The 19,735-nt window shown below is 41.1% G+C and overlaps 9 protein-coding genes across 9 annotated transcripts; 6 read left to right on the top strand and 3 right to left on the bottom strand.

Moving 5' to 3' along the window:
- Positions 1-118: 118 nt before the first annotated feature.
- CBG19686 lies at positions 119-799 on the bottom strand (the record flags this gene model as incomplete). Its single annotated transcript, XM_002634654.2, has 2 exons — positions 119-343; positions 659-799. 2 exons carry the CDS (start codon positions 797-799, stop codon positions 119-121), a joined length of 366 nt encoding a protein of 121 aa, XP_002634700.2.
- A 2,171-nt stretch (positions 800-2,970) lies between these two features.
- On the bottom strand, positions 2,971-3,102 carry CBG26502 (the record flags this gene model as incomplete). The annotated part of the gene is made up of 1 exon (XM_045243582.1): positions 2,971-3,102. One exon carries the CDS (start codon positions 3,100-3,102, stop codon positions 2,971-2,973), a length of 132 nt encoding a protein of 43 aa, XP_045100258.1.
- Positions 3,103-3,592: 490 nt separating this feature from the next.
- Cbr-rps-13 lies at positions 3,593-4,453 on the bottom strand (the record flags this gene model as incomplete). Its single annotated transcript, XM_002634655.1, has 3 exons — positions 3,593-3,814; positions 4,046-4,150; positions 4,325-4,453. The coding sequence occupies 3 exons, from the start codon at positions 4,451-4,453 to the stop codon at positions 3,593-3,595; spliced, it is 456 nt and encodes a 151-aa protein (XP_002634701.1).
- A 404-nt stretch (positions 4,454-4,857) lies between these two features.
- Cbr-tag-182 lies at positions 4,858-8,412 on the top strand (the record flags this gene model as incomplete). Its single annotated transcript, XM_045243581.1, has 3 exons — positions 4,858-7,614; positions 7,667-8,017; positions 8,065-8,412. 3 exons carry the CDS (start codon positions 4,858-4,860, stop codon positions 8,410-8,412), a joined length of 3,456 nt encoding a protein of 1,151 aa, XP_045096842.1.
- A 369-nt stretch (positions 8,413-8,781) lies between these two features.
- CBG19689 lies at positions 8,782-9,875 on the top strand (the record flags this gene model as incomplete). Its single annotated transcript, XM_002634657.1, has 3 exons — positions 8,782-9,170; positions 9,216-9,338; positions 9,422-9,875. The coding sequence occupies 3 exons, from the start codon at positions 8,782-8,784 to the stop codon at positions 9,873-9,875; spliced, it is 966 nt and encodes a 321-aa protein (XP_002634703.1).
- Positions 9,876-10,087: 212 nt separating this feature from the next.
- Positions 10,088-11,114, top strand: CBG19690 (the record flags this gene model as incomplete). The annotated part of the gene is made up of 2 exons (XM_002634658.1): positions 10,088-10,138; positions 10,674-11,114. 2 exons carry the CDS (start codon positions 10,088-10,090, stop codon positions 11,112-11,114), a joined length of 492 nt encoding a protein of 163 aa, XP_002634704.1.
- A 223-nt stretch (positions 11,115-11,337) lies between these two features.
- Positions 11,338-14,323, top strand: CBG19691 (the record flags this gene model as incomplete). The annotated part of the gene is made up of 3 exons (XM_002634659.1): positions 11,338-11,520; positions 12,881-13,706; positions 14,193-14,323. 3 exons carry the CDS (start codon positions 11,338-11,340, stop codon positions 14,321-14,323), a joined length of 1,140 nt encoding a protein of 379 aa, XP_002634705.1.
- A 279-nt stretch (positions 14,324-14,602) lies between these two features.
- On the top strand, positions 14,603-17,542 carry CBG19692 (the record flags this gene model as incomplete). The annotated part of the gene is made up of 5 exons (XM_045243580.1): positions 14,603-14,650; positions 15,009-15,356; positions 16,147-16,317; positions 16,365-16,919; positions 17,000-17,542. 5 exons carry the CDS (start codon positions 14,603-14,605, stop codon positions 17,540-17,542), a joined length of 1,665 nt encoding a protein of 554 aa, XP_045096843.1.
- A 679-nt stretch (positions 17,543-18,221) lies between these two features.
- On the top strand, positions 18,222-19,735 carry CBG19693 (the record flags this gene model as incomplete). The annotated part of the gene is made up of 3 exons (XM_045243579.1): positions 18,222-19,100; positions 19,149-19,317; positions 19,656-19,735. 3 exons carry the CDS (start codon positions 18,222-18,224, stop codon positions 19,733-19,735), a joined length of 1,128 nt encoding a protein of 375 aa, XP_045096844.1.

Raw genomic sequence — 19,735 nt, 5'->3', positions numbered from 1 at the left:
GAATATGGTAATCCAAAAAACAAAAACGCTTTTATATTACTGTAGAATTTTCTATATTAAAATTTCCTTTAATTTAACAATTTCAATTCTGAAATCTTCATTTTTTCTTAAAAAGAGATCAAGTAGCAGTTTTCGGTGCCTCATTGCTCATATTTCTTCCCCTTGGAACACGAAGGTTGTTCAGAATCTGAAATTGAATATTTTGAATATACAGTAATCCAAACAACTCCAGCTCTTTTCCCTGTTGCTCAAAATTGGGTCGAGCGATGAGAGTGACACGTTGAAATTGTACCGCGATGTCAGCCATCGACGGGCGGTCCGCTTGGTTTTCCAGCCAGCAACTCTGAAAAAATAAGGTTATGCTATCAAATTTTTAGACAAATTGAAAATCTAGAGCTGCGTTTATAGAAGTTCAAAGCTGATTTTTTCAACGAAAAATTTAAAACATGATATCTTTCTTTCAAACTACAATATCTCGTCACCTAGTAAAAATATCCAAAAGTTGTCAACTAAAAAAATGTTGCTGATATTATGATGAACATGTTGACCATTTTTTGATATCTTTTATAGGAACCGAGATAAATTGGCTCAAAGTTGAAAGTTAAGGGAGCCCTTCTATTACGTTTTGCGGTAAACTTGAATTCGAAAAAAAATTTACCTGAATAATCTTCTCAATTTGCGGATGAGCATTCTCGGGAATTTGCATTCGATACCCTTCTCGAACCTTCTGATGCACTTCCACAGGCGTCATTCCGGGATATGGATCACTGGCACAACTATAATAAATCTCCCAACACATTATTCCATACGCCCAAATATCAGATTTCAAAGTGTACGATCCGTTGAGCAATGTTTCTAGAGCCAACCATCGAATTGGAACCTTCTTTGTCATATCCATTTGATAGAATGAACCTGCTCGAGTTAGACCGAAATCTGAGATTTTCACTTTTCCATCTCCATATAGTCAATTTCTCGCAGCGATATCTCTATGGAGAACTGGTCGAGAATGAAGATATTCGAGACCCCAGGCTGCTTGGAGAATCATTTCATTACGAGTTTCATTTGACAAGTTTGTATTCTTTTTTAGGTAAGAGTCGGGAGCCCCGTTTGATGCCTGGAAGATACTGGTTTTCCTAATTAATACTTTGAGCTCAATTATCTCGATTGCTACAAACGATATCAAAAAGAGGGCAACTGATAAAATTTTTATTATATTATGATAACTGATTTATCAGTTGACAATTTTTTGATACTTTTCACAAAAACCAAGATAATTGAACTCAAAATTGACACTTGGGTCGGCTTCTATAAGAGAAAATACGGATGTCAACTTTTAACCCCTACAAAAGCATTCTAAATGTTTCAATTTGTATCAAAATGTCAGAGTATACTAAACAATATTTGAGCTTCATTTTTGTAGTTGACAACTGTTTTGCACCTATTTTGTTTCTAGAGATATGCGCTTTTAACGATGGGATTCTTGATCACCGAGAGAAGCGAAACGCAGACACCCAATTTTTAAAGGCGGATAGCTCAAAAACTACGGTTGCTACAAAAAAGATGTCAATTATAAAAATAAAGCTCTGAATTTGTTTAGTACACTCTGAAATTTTCAGACTAATGGGAAAACCTAGAACTGCTTTTGTAGAGCTTCAAAGTTAGTTACCGTAATTACTCTTTTAGAATCCTAACTGTCGGCTTTGAGCACGTTTATCTAATTTCCTGTAAAAGATATAAAAACAAGGTCCACTGATAAAATGATTACCATAAAATGTTACACATTTTATCAGTTGACAAAATTTTGATATCTTTTAAAGGAGCCAGGATAAATTGGCTCAAATTTGGAAAGTGGGCGGTTGCAGGCTACGCGGTCGGCTTCCGATCTCTTAACTTTGAGCTTATCTATCTCATTTCCTGTAAAAGATATCAAAAAGTGGTCGACTGATGAAATGTTGCTGATATTATGATAAAAATTTTGTCAGTTGACCACTTCTTGAAATGAGATAAATTGGGTCCAAGTTAGAAGTACGGTATTTCAAATTTAAGAGTCTCTTCATTTTTCTGCTATTTTTCTGTCCAATTGGTAGAGGGAAAATTTCCGAAAACTGGACGAAAATTGGGTTACGGTAGTTTTTGTCCCAAGATTTTTTGCCCCACCCACAAGAGACATTCCTTACCAATTCCATGACCATATAAAGTGGTTCCTGAAGAACAGCGACCATAAAACTTGACAATATTCGGATGTCTCATTGTCTTCAAATGACGTGCTTCACACATGAATTCTTTGATCTGCTCCTTTCTCATTTTCTCCAATATCGTCTGTTTCACTGCCACCTGGATACCCTTCATCATCCCTTTTCTCTTATAAATCCCCATTGAAACTTCTCCAAATGCCCCTTGTCCCGATTTCTGTTTAATTGTGATCCAATCATGCTCCAATTCCCATGATTGACGAGAAATCGGACGGACCAAATGGACTATTGAAGTGGGGTCATTTTGAGCTTGAGACGTTAGATAATAGGCGATAAGAGCTTGTGGAGATTCAAAGGAATACTTGTTTTCTATCCAGAACTTTCCGCTCGCAGTATGGATTACCAAGTGTTTTATCTAAGGATTTTAAAATGGGATGAAAAAGGTACTATAGCGAAAACTACAGTAACCTAAAAATCGGTTTGTTTTGAGTTTTTTTTTCGATTTTCGCAAGTTTTTTCGGCAAGTTTACTTGTTTGAAACAGAGAAAAATCGGCGAAAGACAGTAAAAATCGAAAAAAATCTTCAAAGTTTGCTTTTCAGGTTACATTAGTTTTCGTTCTGAGACCTTTAGAAGTTTTTTTCTAAATTAGTGTATGCGCCTTTAATATCGTATCTCAAAAATATTCAATTATAGTGAATTTTTCAGGCAATTTTAATCAATTTCAGTGAATTTTTATTCAATTTTCAGTAAATTATTACTAAATTTTATGTCAATTTTCAGTCAATTTTCCATACCGATGAATTCTCATCCAACAGTTTATCTGCCAACACACTCAACACATATGATCTCTGTTCTACCAGTTTTGGATCTGTTCTCACAACGAAATCCCCATTCTCTTTCAAAAGCATCCGAACATCGGCACGTGGCAGAAGACCATGATAGTACTGTTCGTTGTCGATTAATTTTTCACCTGAATGACTTCTAAACAACGATCGTTTCAAAATTTCTCAGCTGAGCGAAATTGTCAAACCTTGCATGTTTTCGAAGTCGTTTATTAATCGTATTTTGGGCAGATACACTCTCGTTACTGCGACTTGCAGAACTCATTATTTTCAGACAAGAAAGCTCTGGTAAGAATAACTGCTGAATAGAGGACGTTGGCACTTTAGGAAACGTGCTTCCATTTTTAGGTCACTAGTGCAGAGGATTACTGAGGACAACGTGAAAGCTCAGCCCTTTCAGAAGCTTTTCCGACAAGTTACAGCAAGCGTATGCAGAATAACCCACATAAGATTTCTAGAGAACCAATTGCTGGCACTACAGCGCTATAAAAACATGTCTGTATTCGTAATAAACAAACTGGTTTCAAACAACAGCGACTTTATTGTCAAACAAGAATTACGAGACAAGGGAGGCAGCGGTTCCGGACTCGTACTTCCAGGTTGGTGGAAGCTGACGCTTGGTCTTGTAGTATCTAGCCAAACGGTGGATACGGGACTCGACGAGAATAAGTCTGTACTTGCTGTCGATATCCTTGCGGGATCTCTCAAGATGCTTGCGGATGGCGACGGCCTTCTTGACGAGATGGTACAAATCCTCTGGGAGCTCTGGGGCCATTCCCTGAAAAAAACAATTAAAATCATAAGGCGTAATTGTTTCAACTAATGGAGAAGCTAATTTCTAAAACTAGAATTGTCATCGTGTTATTGAGATCTAATCTAAATACAATTACACCTCACCCAAAAACAAGATATTCTATATAGCTCATTTTGACGGCTGGCATGGACAAGTCAGAGTCCTATAACCAGTGCTTTTAAAGAGCATAGTATGTGCATAGGAAATTATTTTTACCTTGGACTTGAGGATACGGAAGATCTTGTTCCCGGCGAGACGGCGGACTTGTCCGACTCCGTGGGAATCCCTGAGGATAACTCCGATTTGGGATGGACGGAGACCCTGAAAATTCAAAATTACCTCTTGTCACAGAGTAAATAAGGCAATTGGACACCGATTTCTCGGCATGCACAATTCCTAGGCCCAGATTCAAACTTGAAAATCCGGTAGCCCTGTTGGTGATCATATGGTAGCTATCGGAATCGCACCGAGTAACTCCTCAGATCATAAGCAAACCTTCTTAGCCATCTTGACGATTTGGTCTTGGACCTCATCGGTGGTCATCTTTTGCCATGATGGAACGGAGCGGCGGTATGGGATGGCCGACTTGGCCATTCCCTTTCCTGGATTGTGCATGCGACCCATGGTTGATGCGGATTACCTGAAAATAGGAAATTGGTGAGGTTAGAGCGAAGAAAACTATGAAAAACGAGTAAAAATTTCGAAAATCCACTGGAGGAATTTGAGTTCTCAAAAGAAACAGATTCAATTGGCAGAAAAAAGTAGGGAGAATCCTCGAACGAAGAAAACACTGGCCTAAATTGTTGACTACGGTCACACTTGTTTTCGCGTGTGTGTCTTTCGCGGTGGAAGCCTGCCCGCCGAAGTCTGTGTCCCTTTAAACTTGTGTTCTGTGTGCGCTGCGGGAACTATTGCGCAACATTGCAATTCTTTTCTCAATGATTGTTCAAAAACCGTCCAAGGAATATATAAACGAAAAAATGACAAATGAATAATATCGTCTGTTTAATTTACAGACTTAGGTAATTATGGCCGACACTATAGAAGCTTCATCTAATATTGCAACTTCATCTAATCCCCCTCGACAAGGACCAAAACGAGGTCGAGGAGGACGTTTCCGACAAGCTCCACGTGAAGGAGGAGCTGAAATCGCAGCAGGTAATCAAGATGCTGCACCTCAGATGAACCCGAGAGGAGGACGTCGAGGTTTCAACGGAAACAGGCGCGGAAAAGCTCAAAAAGAAGGTTTGGATATTGATAAATTTATAGTTTTTCAACGAAAACGTTTTCTAGGGCCATCTGGAAGACAACCACAACCAAAGCCTCTTCATGCTTTTAATCCAAATGCGCCGGTATTCAATCCATCTGTTCCACCACCAGAACTCCCTGCAAGTACCACTGAAGGGCCTTCGAATCAGAAACGACAAAATCCGAACCCAAGACGTCGTGGTGGACAGGGTGGACAGCAAAATGAGCAGCGTCGTCAGCTCGAAATACAAGAAGGTCGACAGCCAAATAGAAATCAATCAGGACCAAATCGGCCGGATAGAAGAGAGGAGAATAGAAGAGGAGCTCCTGGAAACTACAGAAGAGGACAGGGAGCTCGCCGACGAGAACAGAAAGAAGAGCAGCTTACAGAGGAAGAGACAGCGATGCTGGCAGACAAACCTCTCAGAGAGCGACTCGTCTATATGCTTGAAAATAATAAATACGAGTGTGCAATTTGCTACACAAGAATCACGACGAGACAAGGAGTCTGGTCATGTAAGACTTGCTATCACATTTTCCATATTTCAACGGGATGTATCACGGATTGGGCGAAATCTAGCAGAGATAAGGAGGCAGGATCCAACACATGGAGATGTCCAACTTGTCAGACCGAGAACGAGACTATGCCGTATAACTATTACTGTTTCTGTGGCAAACAGAGGAATCCAAACTTCCGAGTCGGAGAAGTCCCGCACAGTTGTGGTGAAATATGTGGAGGAACCCGAAAATTCGGATGCCCTCACCCATGTAACGAGTTGTGTCACCCGGGACCATGCAGCGAATGCAAGTTGTATGTAACAAAGTCTTGTAATTGTGGCAAAACCAAAAAGAGTGTGAGGTGTGGATCCGGACAAAGTGTTTTGGTACGTTCTTCATTTCTTTATGATATTTTGATTCGAATTTTAAAATTTTGTTTTCAGTGCGACACAGTTTGCGGAAAGACTCTTCCTTGTGGACAGCACACATGCGAAAAAATATGTCATTCTGGAGAATGCGGCGATTGTACTGTGGTCCTTGAACAAGAATGCTTCTGTGGAAAGAAGCCAAAAGAAGTGGTTTGCAACCCGACGGCTTGTCAAAAATACTCTTGTGGCTCTGAATGCGATGGAATGTTCTCGTGTGGAGTCCATCGTTGTACCAAAAAGTGCCACGGTAAGGAGTGTGGTGATTGTGAGACGGGAGTCAACAGAATTCGAACATGTCCATGTGGACGGAACAGTCTTCAATCCCTTGGAATTGTTAGAGAAAAATGCACGGACAAAGTTCCGACTTGTGATTCGATATGTGACAAATGGCTCACTTGTGGAACTCCGGGGAAGAATCATCGGTGCAGGGAGAAATGTCACGAAGACCAATGTCCGCCATGTAACCTGAATACTTCTGTAGTTTGTCGCTGCGGATCTTCGAAAGGAGTTATTCTATGTGAAGAGTATTTGGAGATCATGAGAACTAGTGAGTTTTGGGGGGGGGGGTTCCAGTGGAAAACTAAACGTAAATTTTCAGCTGGCGAATATCTGTGCACGAAACGATGCCGGAAGAAGAAATCCTGTGGAATGCACAAATGTCAAGAAGTCTGTTGCATTCAGGATGAGCATTACTGCCTTCAAATGTGCAACAAACGACTGTCCTGTGGAATACACACCTGCGAGAACGTTTGTCATGCCGGACAGTGTCGTCCTTGTCTTCAAGCAAGCTTCGACGAACAGTTCTGTCACTGTGGACACACTGTTCGAATGCCACCGATTCCCTGTGGAGCTCGTCTTCCAGTATGCTCTCAACCGTGTGTCCGACCACATTCTTGCGATCATCCAGTCAATCATAAATGCCACGGAGAACCAAATTGTCCTCCTTGCACACATCTAACGGATAAAACTTGCTATGGAGGGCATACAGTTCGCAAGAACATACCATGCCATATTCAATCTGTATCCTGCGGAGTTATCTGTCAGAAGCCGTTGAAATGTGGTGTTCACGTTTGCCAAAGAACCTGCCATGGAGACGAATGTGAAAAGGAAGGAGAACAATGTACAAAGAAGTGTGAAGCGATTCGAGAGCGTTGTGAACATCCATGTGGTCTACCATGTCATAAAGACTCGCCATGTGAGCCAAGTCCTTGCAAAACGAACGTTCAAATTACTTGCGAATGTGGAAGGCTCAAAAAAGCAGCACCATGTTGCGAAGTAGACAAACTGATTGAAGCGAAACAGGAGAAGGAGGAAACCGAGAAATCAGGAGATTCTGGAGATTCTGGAGACCAGGATAAGCCTGGAAAACTTGTCAGATCATCAAGCTTCTCTCAACTGAACTGTATGAAGTGTGACGACGATTGCAAGAAGCTGGAGAGAAATCGAAAGGTGGCTGAAGCTCTAGAAGTCGATACCGATGAGTATGGAATGAACAAACTGACGCCTACTATCTCTTTCCCTTGCTATCTGAAAGCTATGGTTCGAGCAAACATAGATTTCGTCAAAAATGTTGAAAAGGTCTTTATTGATCTTGTTATCAAAGTGCTAAGCGTAAGATGTTTAAAAATTTATTCTAACCGAGAGGAAACCGAATTTATTACAGGGAGAAGCTTATCATGACGTCTTCCGTGCACACCTCCCCCCTATGAGCATTGAAAAACGTCGTTTCGTTCATGAATACGCCAATTTCTTCAATATCGTCTCTGAAAGTGTCGATAGTCCACCGAAAAGAAGCATTGTGCTGACAGCAGTACGTGGAAAGTCACATCAACCACTAATTCTCATCAGCGACCTTGTCAACTACAAGGGAGCTTTGAAGGCTCCAGGTCCAGCTGTGGTCCGTAAGGATTTAATGGATCAAGCCATGAGCAAGAAGGAGGAATCGGAAGGCACAATGAAGCCGTTGAGATGTACGGAGAAAATGGTGGTGAGAAGAGAAGCTCGTCCGATGAAGGTACCTTTTTTGTAATACTAAAAATTTGGAAATTGGAATTGTTCCAGGAAATTGCTGCACCAATTCCACTGAAGCAACAGAACCAGTTCGCTCTACTAGGAAGCGATGTGGATTCTGATGACGAAGAATCTAAGCCGACAACTAGTGCTGCTGCTGGAAGTTCGCCTCCAAAAGACTGGTGGAACGATGAGGAAGAGCCGGGATGGCAAAAAGTTCAACAGAAGGAATTTGTTGTGGAAGTTGAACGAGACATGACTGAGGAGGAAATCGAAGCGGCGAAGCTGATAGAAGAAGGACCAACTTGGGAAGACCAGGCTGATGAGGATTCTCCTGGAGTTTCTACTGCAGAAGCAGCTACTCCAACTGAACCATCAATAGTGAAGAACCCAGAATAGTAAAGCTAGATTTTTATCATTCCATCTGATGTTATTATCCTCGTTTATCATATGATTGTACGGTTTTAAACATTTTCCCGATCCCACTTCACTCCTGCTAAACATTTCTACCGTACTGGTCTAATAAAGGTTCAAAATGTTTAACTGAAATTATTGATTCTAGTTTTCCCAAAGGTTAGCTCCTTTTTTGTTTATTTTCCAGGTTCTCTCGTCAAATGACAGCGTGACTGAAATGTCCGCAAACACCACCACGCGCAAGTGCACAGAAGACGAACTTCGCAATTTTTTTTTCATTTGCGCGTTCTTGTTTTTTCCGGAAATTCTTTCGAATCCGTTCACAATCACTTAATTTTCAGCGACTGGGTAAAAATGCAGTGCGACGATGTGACTTGGAACATTCTAAACAAAGGACAATGCTCCTACAAGGCCTGGTCGAAGCCCAAAATGTTCTGCCGCAACGAAATGAATTTGACCGGTTTGTGTAACAGAGCATCGTGTCCATTGGCAAATTCACAGTACGCAACTGTTCGCGAGGAGAACGGAGTGTGCTATTTGTATGCAAAAGTTGTCGAACGATCTCACTATCCACGTCGTCTGTGGGAGAAGACGAAGCTGTCGAAAGACATGAACAAGGCGCTCGAACAGATCAGTGATCAGCTGATTCACTGGAGTGAGTACGTTAGACACAAGTGCAAAGCTCGTCTTATCCGAATTCATCAGTATTTGATTCGAATGCGAAAAATGGCGGTTCGCGGAAAGTGAGTTGAAGAATGTGCCAATAGATTTGAGTTTGTGGTTTTCAGCCAGAAGAAATTGATTCCAATCGGACGCAAAGTTGAACGACGTGAGAAGCGTCGTGAGGAGAAGGCGTTGGTAGCAGCGAAACTGGATCACGCTATCGAGAAGGAGCTTCTAGCAAGACTCAAGTTAGTGATTTTTACTTGAAGCCTTAACGCTTTTTAACTTAAGGCCGTCAGTTTTGCAGCCTTTAAAACCTTCCTTTTTCTAGACAAGGAACCTATGGAGACGTGTACAACTTCCGTCAAGAAGCCTTCGAACAGATGCTCGAGAACACGGAGAAAGAGCTCGAAATCGAGCAAGAAGTCGAGCAGGACGACCCAGACACCGGGGAGACTCAATTCGTGGCTGATTTTGATAGTTCTGATGATGAGGAGGATATGGAGGATGGTGGAGATGGACATTGGTCACCACAAGAGACTGACAGTGAGAATGAGGATAACTGGCAGCCAGAGGAAGAAGAGGAGGAGGATTCTGATGAGGACGGAGAGGATGGTGAGGAACCAATGGAGGTTGATGAGCCACCGAAGAAGAAGGCTAAGAAGGAGGTCAAGAAGAAGACAGTGAAGAAGGCGGATCCAAAGAAGAAGAAGCTGAAGAAGAGAGCTCATGTGGAGATTGAGTATGAGGAGGAGGTCGAGCCAAGAGAAAGAGTCAAGGCATAACTCCTTTTCGTTGTTTTCGTTGTTCTTGTTTTGTTAATTTTTATTCCATTTTCCTCTATTTTACCGTTATTCTTCTTCCATAAAAGCGTTATTGTTTTTTTATGATTATTTTTGAAAATTTATTGGGTCGAAAACCCTTTATATTACCTTCTTACTAATTGATTTTGACCCAGTTCCTCTTTAAATAATATTTTAGAAGCCGGGAGAAAGCCATGGACTCGCCGGCGTGGATGTTCACGAAGGCGTTGAGCCATAGACAGAAAGTGAGTTTTTTCAAAAGAAAGTTTCCAGAAGAAACCCAAAGCTGCCATTTTTCTAAAAAAAATAGCAAAAAACTGGAACAATCCGGCTGAAATTTTTAGGTGAAGCTGGAAAAAATATTATAGGAACATACGGCCGAAATTCGGGGTCAAAACATCCATTGATAATTTTGTCTGAATTTCCAGCCGAATGTTCAAAGTGGATATTTTGACCCCACATTTTGGCAGTTGGTCCCCTGTAGTTTTGTTCAGCTTCGCTCCAAAGTTTCAGCCAGATTGGTTCATTCTCCGAGTTTTTGCTATTTGTTTAGGTTTTGGCCTCACTTGAACATAACCTCATTTGAGACCATTAAAAATCATCATTTTATGTCGATTTACGGGTTTTGAAGAGAAAACGCAGCCAAAACGAGTGATACCGACAGTTTAGTATCTAAAAGCTGGAAAAATAACAACTTTGGACAGCGTTCTCTAAGAAATTTCCCCTGAAAATTCACTTCGAACGAGGCAGAAATTTCAGTTTCCAACTAGATTTTTTCAGGTCACCCGTCTCTACAAACGTTGCCTTCGCGAAGTGGACAACTGGTATGGTGGAAACAATCTGGAAGTCCGATTCCAAAAATGCATCATCCGTGCTCGCTTCGACGCCAACAAAGACGAGATCGACACTCGCAAGAGCCAAATCCTTTTGGCTGACGGATGTCGTCAACTGTGGGAGAAGCGTCACTTCAAACCATTCCGCTTCGCTCTTGACCCAGGAGGCTCCAGCTACGATCGTGAGCGTGAGTCGCCAGACGAGATTGTCGATTCGGATCAATGGACACTGGCCGAGCGTGAGCAATTCCCGTACTACTTCAACACTCGTGAGCAGAGAAAGAAGGAGTTGCTGGCTCACTGGGCCAAGATCGAGAAGGCTTGGGATGAGGAGATCGCAGCGATTCAAACTCAACTTCCGGCTGCCGCCCCAACTGTTTCGAAATAAACTTGCGATTAGTCAAAAAGTCCTGAATGTTTCTTTTCTAGATCGAATCTTTCTTTTTGTTTTTATAAATGTAACGTCCACTCTTCTGAACAAAGTAAATATAGCTGTATGTTGAGATCCATTCAATTTTTAAAGGTTCACAACCTTCTCATTATTTATTTTTCTATTTGACCTGTTAATTTGCTCCTCCTCTATATTATATATCGGTTCAGATTTATCAACGATGGATGGATCTACCGGGTTCACTTGTGTCACTTGCCGTGTGGTCTTCGAGACCGCGGAGCTCCAAAGAGATCACTATAAAACCGAATGGCATCGGTATAATCTGAAAAGACAAGCCGCGGAGCTTCCAGCTATCGGATTTGAGCTTTTCAACGAGAAACAGGCTTCGTTTAATCCTACAAAGGTAATTTTTGGGCAAATTTGCATTATTTTGTGCAGAAAATCATTTAAAGGGGGACTCCGACCAAAAATTTTTTTGCATTAAAATGTGTTAAAAGTTATCTGTTTTTCAAATATTATTGCGAAAAAATTCAAAGAAAATCCGAAATCCCCAAAAAACGGCGTTGAAAAGGAAGAAAATTCAAAAAAAGTGCCGCCGGGGGACGAGGATTTTCAGTGAGAAACCTAGGCCACGGCACCTGACAGCCTTTTTTTCAAGTCGCCGACAGTGGTTTCTTACGTTTTTTACCTGCCGGACATGAAATTGAAAAAAATCCGGAAAATTTGCCACGTAGGAAAGGCGCCCGCTGCCGTGGCCTAGGTTTCTCACTGAAAATCCTCGTCCCCCGGCGGCACCTTTTTTTGAATTTTCTTCCTTTTCAACGCCGTTTTTCGGGGATTTCGGATTTTCTTTGAATTTTTTCGCAATAATATTCGGAAAATAGATAACTTTTAACACATTGTAATGCAATAAAAATTTTTGGTCGGAGTCCCCCTTTGAAATCTGAAAATGAGAAAAACTCATCAAAAAACCAAGTTTTTAGCCTGTTTCAGATAGTTTTTAAGCCATTTTTGTAGTTTTCAGGTAGTGTTAGGCTGGATTATGTCATTCATTTTCAGGCTATTTTATGTAATTTTTAGGTAGTTTTGGGCTGTTTCAGTTCATTTTAAGAATATTTTAGGTAGTTTTTAGGCTGTTTCAGGCCATTTAATGTCATTTTAAAGCTATTTTGGGGGTACGACAAATTCGAATGTTTTCAAAATCGAACAGACCTAAAGTCGAACTGATTCAAATCAGAACAGTGTCTTTCTCGAACAAGTATCAAAACAGAACAAGGACAAAATCGAACTGCGCACTGTCGAACTGTCCCAAATTGGAACGCTGTTAGCCGCCGAGCGCGCTTGCATTTCTCTTCAAATTCTCGATCAAATTCAAAATTTGCGAAGAAAACAATGATAAAAGAAAAACAATGCAAGCGCTCTCGGCGGCTAACAGCGTTCCAATTTGGGACAGTTCGACAATGCGCAGTTCGAATTAGAACAGTTCGATTCTGTCCTTGTTCTGTTTTGATACTTGTTCAAGAAAGACACTGTTCTGATTTGAATCAGTTCGACTTTAGGTCTGTTCGATTTTGAAAACGTTCGAATTCGTCGTACCCCCGCTATTTTAGGTCATTTTTGGGTAGTTTTAGACTATATCATGTCAATCTAAGGCCATTTTAGGTAGTTTTCAAGCTATTCCTGGTCGTTTAAAGTCATTTTCAATTAGTTTCCGATGACAACAACTTCCTGGGACCTCTAAAAAATAACCATAATTTTTCCAGCCAGCTGTGTCTGCTGAAATCGAGCCACTCTACTGCAAAGCATGCCGAAAATCAATAAAATCAGAAAACGCGATGACAGATCATTTGGCAAGCAAAAAGCATAAAGATATGGAAAAGAAGAGTCTGGAAGAGGTCAAGAAGGGTCCGAAGCAGCCCAGAAAGAAGCCAGAGAACATGCCAAAGAAACCAGAAGCAGATGAGAAAATGGAGCAAGACGAGAATGACGAAGATGACGATTCGAGTGGTTGGGAGACAGATGACGGAGAAGAGGGAATGGAAGAATTGAATGAGGATGAGGCTCTTCCAGTGACTTCTTGTCTTTTCTGTCCACAAACCAAGCCAAATGTGGAAGAAATGCGTAAACATATGAATTTCCATCATGGATTCCAACTTCCAGACAGACAATATCTGGTAGATGAGCTTGGATGTTTGAACTATTTGGGTCTCAAAATCGGAGCTGGACGTTGTTGTATCTATTGTCCAGATTCAAAAGCTAGATACGATTCAATTCAAAGCTGTCAGCAACATATGAGAGATAAGGAGCATTGTAAAGTGCGTAGAGATCCAACGAGTATGATTGAACTGGATGACTACTATGACTATAGTCCGATGTATGAGGGAGATGAGGATAAGAATGATTCGGAGCTTTTTGATGATGGATGGTCGTTGACTCTTCCATCTGGAGCTAAGATTGGCCATCGGCATCTTCATCGTTACTTTAAGCAGTACCTGAAACCGGTGGACGGTACGCAGAGAATCGCTTCGAGAGCTGCCATTGATAAGGCTAGAGGATTCTATCCAGCGCTTGCATGGACTGGAACTACTAGTGAGTTATTTTTGGCGTCAGGAATTTAGAAATTTCAGGAATTCGGAGATTCAGGAATTCGAAATATTCGGATTTTTCCGATTTTCGGAATTTCTTAGTTTCGAAAAATCCGAATTTTCCGACTTTGAATATTTCGAAATTTTCGGAATCTCGGAAATTCTGATTTTAAAAAATTCGGAATATTCCAATGTTGAAAATTTCCGATTTTGAAAAATTCGAATTTTCGGAATTTTCCAGTTTTGAAATTTTCGGATTTTAGAAATATTTTTTAATTCGGAAATACAGAAATTCAGGACCTGCGAAATTCAAGAAATTCAAAAATTCAGACATTCAGAAATTTAGGATTTCGGAAGTTTTGAAATTTAGGATTTTGGAAGTTTTGAAATTTAGAGGTTTCAGAAATTTAGAAAATCGGTAATTTGACAAAAACTAGCAAAAAATTAGAAAACGAGCCTTTTGGTATACTGTAGCTCTGGAAATTTTCAGCTGTCGAGGCTAAGAAGGTCGCTCGTGACATGAAGTTCGTCGAGAGATTCCGCCGTCGTTTCGATCTACGCGTGGCCGTCAAATCGAACAAGCTATTCAAAACTCGCGGATTTGTCGGAGACAATCATTGAATTCAGCACCTTTTTTCATTCCCTGTTTTTGTTGTTCCTATTAATCTTGTTCGTTTTTGTTGCCTTGTTAAAGTCCTGAATAAATATACCACGCGCTAAAATACCTAGTTTCCTTTTTTCTTATCCAACTCCTCCTTCTGACCCCTTTCAACGTCACAAACCACCACACCGACGATCGTCAAGAGAAATCAGTGTAAATTCTAGTAGAAGAGCTCTCGGGTAGTTTCTTGAAGAAATTTTAAAACTCTCACTGGCAGACGATTTTCGCTTAAAGCAACAATGGCGAGCGAAGAGAAACTTCCGAGTCTCAAACTAGATATGAATGTTGTGAGTTTTTGGGAATTAATCCTAAAAAATTAGATTTTTGCTAATTTTTTCGATAAATTTTGAATTGATTTTGAGCTATTTTTTCCCCAAAAATCGCATGAAAACGACGAAAATTTTCGAAAAATCGTTAAATTCTGCCTATTTTTCTTTAAATTGCGACTAATTTTCTTGAAATTATGACTATTTTTCTTGAAATTTCGGTTATTTTTCATAGAATTTTCGCTTTTTTTTTTCAAAATTACAGCCATTTTTCTTAAAATTTCGGTTATTTTTCCAAAAATTCTTGTTGTTTTATATATAATTTCTCCTAAAATTCATCAAATTCAATGACGAATTTTTCAATAAATTCGGTTTTCAGCCGGTCCGAAACAAATGGCATCCAATAAAAGTTCTTGGCTCAGGCGCTTTCGGTAAAGTCGTCCACGTCATCAGCACTTCTGATGGCTCCGACGCTGCAATGAAGCTAGAGAAAATCGGAGAAGGAAAAGACTCGATTCTGAAGATTGAGGTGGAAGTGATGCGTGCGATGGCTGGTGTCAAATGCGCGATTCAGTGTCTCGATCACGGCAATGAACCCGAATTTCGTTTTGTTGTCATGACACTTTGTGGAATGGATCTTCAGAAAGTGTACGCGATGCTCAAGGGAAACTTCTCGGATTCAACGATCCTTCGTATCGCGATTCGTAGTTTGTTGGCTGTGAAAGCGGTGAGTTTTGAGCTTGAACAAAAAAACTTTTTTTTCAATTTTTCAATAAATTTTGAACTTTTTTCAACGAAAATTCGAGAAAATCGCATAAAAATTATCGAGAAAAAATAGACCGCCTATTGTTTTCTCTGCATTTTTGGGTTGTGGTGTTTGCGTATTTTTGTGTACCGTAATCTAGTTTTAGAAAGCACACCAACTGGGAGGAAAACAAAAAGTGCATACTTGTAAAATTCCGGGCCGGGCCTGAGGAAATTTTCAAGGCCCGGGCCCGGCCCGGAAGGCCCGGTGTCAAAAATACTGTATTTTTGAACCAAATTTTGAGCTCTCAATATAATTTTTTTTCCATTTTTTTTCGTTTTTCGGATTGTTTGTCTGTCTGATCAAAAAAGGTCGAAAAACTCGAAAAAAATTTTTTTGGTCGAAAAAAATCACATAAGGGTCCCCCCTTATGTGTTTTTTGAAAATTTCGAAACTAGTGAAATGACGGGCCCGCCGATAAATAAATCGATTTCGCACCGAGATTAGGTTTTGAGCATTGAAAAACCTGTTTTTTTTTCAATTTTTCAATAAACTTCATTGATTTTGAAGTTTTTTTCGACGAAAATCCGACACAAAATTATCGAAAGTCGAATAAAATCGGCCTATTTTGAGCGCCTGTAGTTTTCTGTGCATTTTGGTTATGGTGTTTTTTTTTCACAAATTTAGCTTTTTAAATCCTCAAATTTGCGAAAAAAAAACACACAAAATTTGCAGAAATTCCGAATCTCAAAAAAAAACTCTGAAATTGCAGCTCCACGAGAAATGCTATATCCATCGAGACCTGAAACCATGCAACGTCACTCTGGACTACAATGAAGAATCCCCTACCATTTACCTAATTGATTTCGGAATGGGTCGCCAGTATGGAATGTACGGGCCTCACAACGAGTATGGATTTGTGATTCGTCATCCGAGAGATTCGGTAAATTTGAATAAAACATTATTTTCACCTAAAAACCAATTTTTCAGTGCCGCTTCCGAGGAACGTATCGCTATTGCTCCCCTCGCATGCATCTCCGTCGAGAGCAGGGACGTGTCGATGATCTATTCGCATGGCTCTACATGATTGTCGAATTGAGAGTGGATCTTCCATGGGCGGATGTTGTGAATCCCGATCGGATTGAAGTTCTGAAACAGGACCGTTTCGATGCGGCACTCGCCAGTTCCCCACTCACCAAGGCTCTCGAACCAATCCACGATCATTTGAAGAGCCTGGACTATGTGGATCGTCCCAACTACTGGATGATCTACGAACACTTGGCAAAAATGATGATGGATATCAAAGCAAAGCATACGGACCCGATGGATTATGATGAGCTCCGGAAAAGGAAGGAAGAGGAGATTGACCCCATCAAAAAGAAGTTTATGAAAAAGTCCCGTTCGATAGAAAAGTGTTTGGATGAGAAGGAGACGTTGGCGATGCTAGAAGAAGCTTTCCGTCCGAATGCCAAAGATATTCCAGGAGGAGAAAAGTATCTTGTTCGACCACTTTTGAAGTTGAATTGGGGATCTGTTGGTGTCGATGTAAGAATTTTGGGGGAAGTGGAAGGGGGTGGGCACTGGGGATGGCTTGGGGCAAACTCAGATTAATATCTGAATTCCAGTATGTCGCTACAGTCAAGGACGACCCTGCTGGCGATTCAGATGAAGATAAAAAGAAACTAGAGGAAGAAGTTAGAAAAAAAGAAGAGAAGAAGAAGCAGGATGAAGAGGCCAAAAAGAAGGAGGAAGACAAGAAGAAGGAGGCGAAATCAAAGTCTAAAAAGGAGAGAAAACTGGAAAGATCCAAGGACTCTAGAGATCATCACAGTAAGGATCCCAAAGAATCGCGACGACGTTATTCCAATGATCGTGACGCCCAAACTATTGGAAAAGATGCGAAATCGAAGGACTGGAAGGATGCGGGAGAACAGAGAACGAATCGAAATAACAATAGTGACACTCTGAAAAAGGCGAAAAAGAAGAAGGATGAGTCGAAGGACACGAAGACGACTACGCATACTAGAAAGAGGGATAAGGAGAAGAAAAAGGAAAGAGAGAAGGCTGAATCGTCGGGACACTCGAGGAAACATATTGCTCATCATACGCCACCACCGGTTATTTCAGTGCCCAATGCTCTTAAGAAGAAGATGGAGAATAAAAACTAGCTTTTTAAATTATAGCTGTAACTATGTAGAGATGATGAATAAATATTTGTATTGAAAACTTTTTTCTGTTATTTTTTACGTCAAAAAGCGTTGAACCCATGTGAAAATGGACAAGAATCGAGAAAAATGAATTCGAAAATCAAAAATATTTTTGTAGGTTACTGTAGTTCTTGCTAACAAATTTGCGGCCATGATTCCGCTGACACCATCGTTTCTCTTCCAAAATCTATTTTCAGGTTTTTTAAAGGCTGGAACAGCTTAACTTGAACTTTAATTGTCTATTTTGTGACTTATTGAGCCAAGTGCTCGATTCAATTAGCTTGAACTACGGTGGAAATTTTCGAGTGCGCAATGGCCGCAAGCAACGAACTTGACGACAACTTGCACACACTCAAAGTCATCTTTTTTTCTCGGATTTGCAATGTTTTCTATTGATTTTCAGGCGCTGTCATCGCCAGAATTGTTAGTTTTTGTTGTTTAGAATGCAGTTTGTGGTCCCTTTATCCTCTTCTTTGATAATTTTTATTGATTTTCACTAGGGAGATTGGTAAAAACGTGCCAGAACTTAGTCTTTGAACTTGGGTTTTTTTTGCATTTTTGTCAGAACTCGGTCTTTTTTCAAGGTTTTGAATTTCCGTATCAGCTAATCTAAATTGTAAAAAAATATTTTTTTCAGAAAATGGCTGCCATGTTCAGCAACGCCCGTTCCACGACGTCCTCATCAGGACACATCGTCGAATTCAAGGCAGGTCGTTCTCGTCTCGATGCCGGATCCGCTGACACCATGCGCAAGGTTGTTGCCGAGCCAACCAAAGGACTGGTCTACATAAAGCAGAGCAACGATATGCTCATTCATTTCTGCTGGAAGAATCGCGAGACTGGCGCTCTTGTCGATGATCTCATCATCTTCCCAGATGATGCCGAGTTCAAGGCTGTGACCGGATGCCCAGATGGCAAGGTCTATATGCTCAAGTTTAGGTCGTCGGGAGAGATGAAGCTCTTCTGGCTGCAGGATTCGACTCCAGATGTTGATAAGGATCTTGTGAGGAAGGTCAATGACGCTTTGAATAAGCCACCAACTTCCCGTCCTTCGGCTTCCCGCTCCAGCGGATCTACCACCAACGCTGATCGTCCATCTGCTGGAGGATCATCTATCATGTCTGGAAACGACTTCAATGCTCCATTGGGAGGACTTGATCAAGGACAACTGATGTCGCTTATACAATCTCTTCAAGGCAATTCCTCGGACTCTTTGCCACTCACTGCTGGCTCTGGAGCAGCTCCGTCTTCTGAAGCGGATTGTGAGCCAACTGCTGGCGAGGGATCGTCGAATCCTCTCTCGTTGGACAACCCAGCGATTCAGAACATTTTCAAAAATTTGGGACAACAACAGAAGCGACAAGGAGGAGTTTCCGCGTCGTTGGGAGAGGCTCTCGCCAACTCCACTGTTGCTGATGTGGCCAAGAATCATGCTGATGAGCTTGCTCAGCACCTTCCAGCGTCTGATGATCCAGCTAAAGAGCTTGCCGATACCGTGAGAACGCCACAATTCAGACAAGTTTGTTTTTTTTGTATTTTTTCAACAAATAAGAATGTTTGTTTTCAGGCTGCTGACACTCTTGGACATGCTCTTCAAACTGGTCAATTGGGACCAGTTCTCTCTCAGTTTGGTATGAACGATGAGACCATCGCAGCTGCCACCCAAGGAGACCTTCGCAAGTTTGCCACCAATCTGACTAAGGCTGAAGGAGGAGAGCAGGATAAGTCAGCTGAAGGTGAGTACCCTCTAAATCACTCGAAATAGACCGAGATTCTCACCTGATGTTCGTTCAGCACGGGTTGATAACCCGATCTGCCGGAGAGCTGTGGTGCCCTCCAGTGTGCTCGGGCAGCCTTGTCTTGGCTTCTTTTCTCGCTCAATTGCGGCGACAGTGTCTCGACTAGGTACGGCGCTATGATCTTTTGAATATCTTTCACTAATCGTGGTCGTCATTTTTGTTTCTTTTTTTCGCACCTATTTTGCGCGAGTCTTTCATGTGAACTTCTCTGTCCATTATCACACAACAGCTCTAATAATTTTCCCTCACACCAAACTAATGCAGAATATTTACAGAGAATCCAGAAGACGACGTTGCTCGCGAGCCAGAAGCCAAGCGCAACCGTCCAGACAACGAGGACATGGACGTCGATTAA

Source organism: Caenorhabditis briggsae (assembly GCF_000004555.2).
Source record: "Caenorhabditis briggsae complete genome, chrIII, whole genome shotgun sequence".
Taxonomy (NCBI): Eukaryota; Metazoa; Nematoda; class Chromadorea; order Rhabditida; family Rhabditidae; genus Caenorhabditis; species Caenorhabditis briggsae.
Note: the sequence above shows the minus strand (reverse complement) of the source record. Positions and strands in the feature narration are given on the sequence as shown.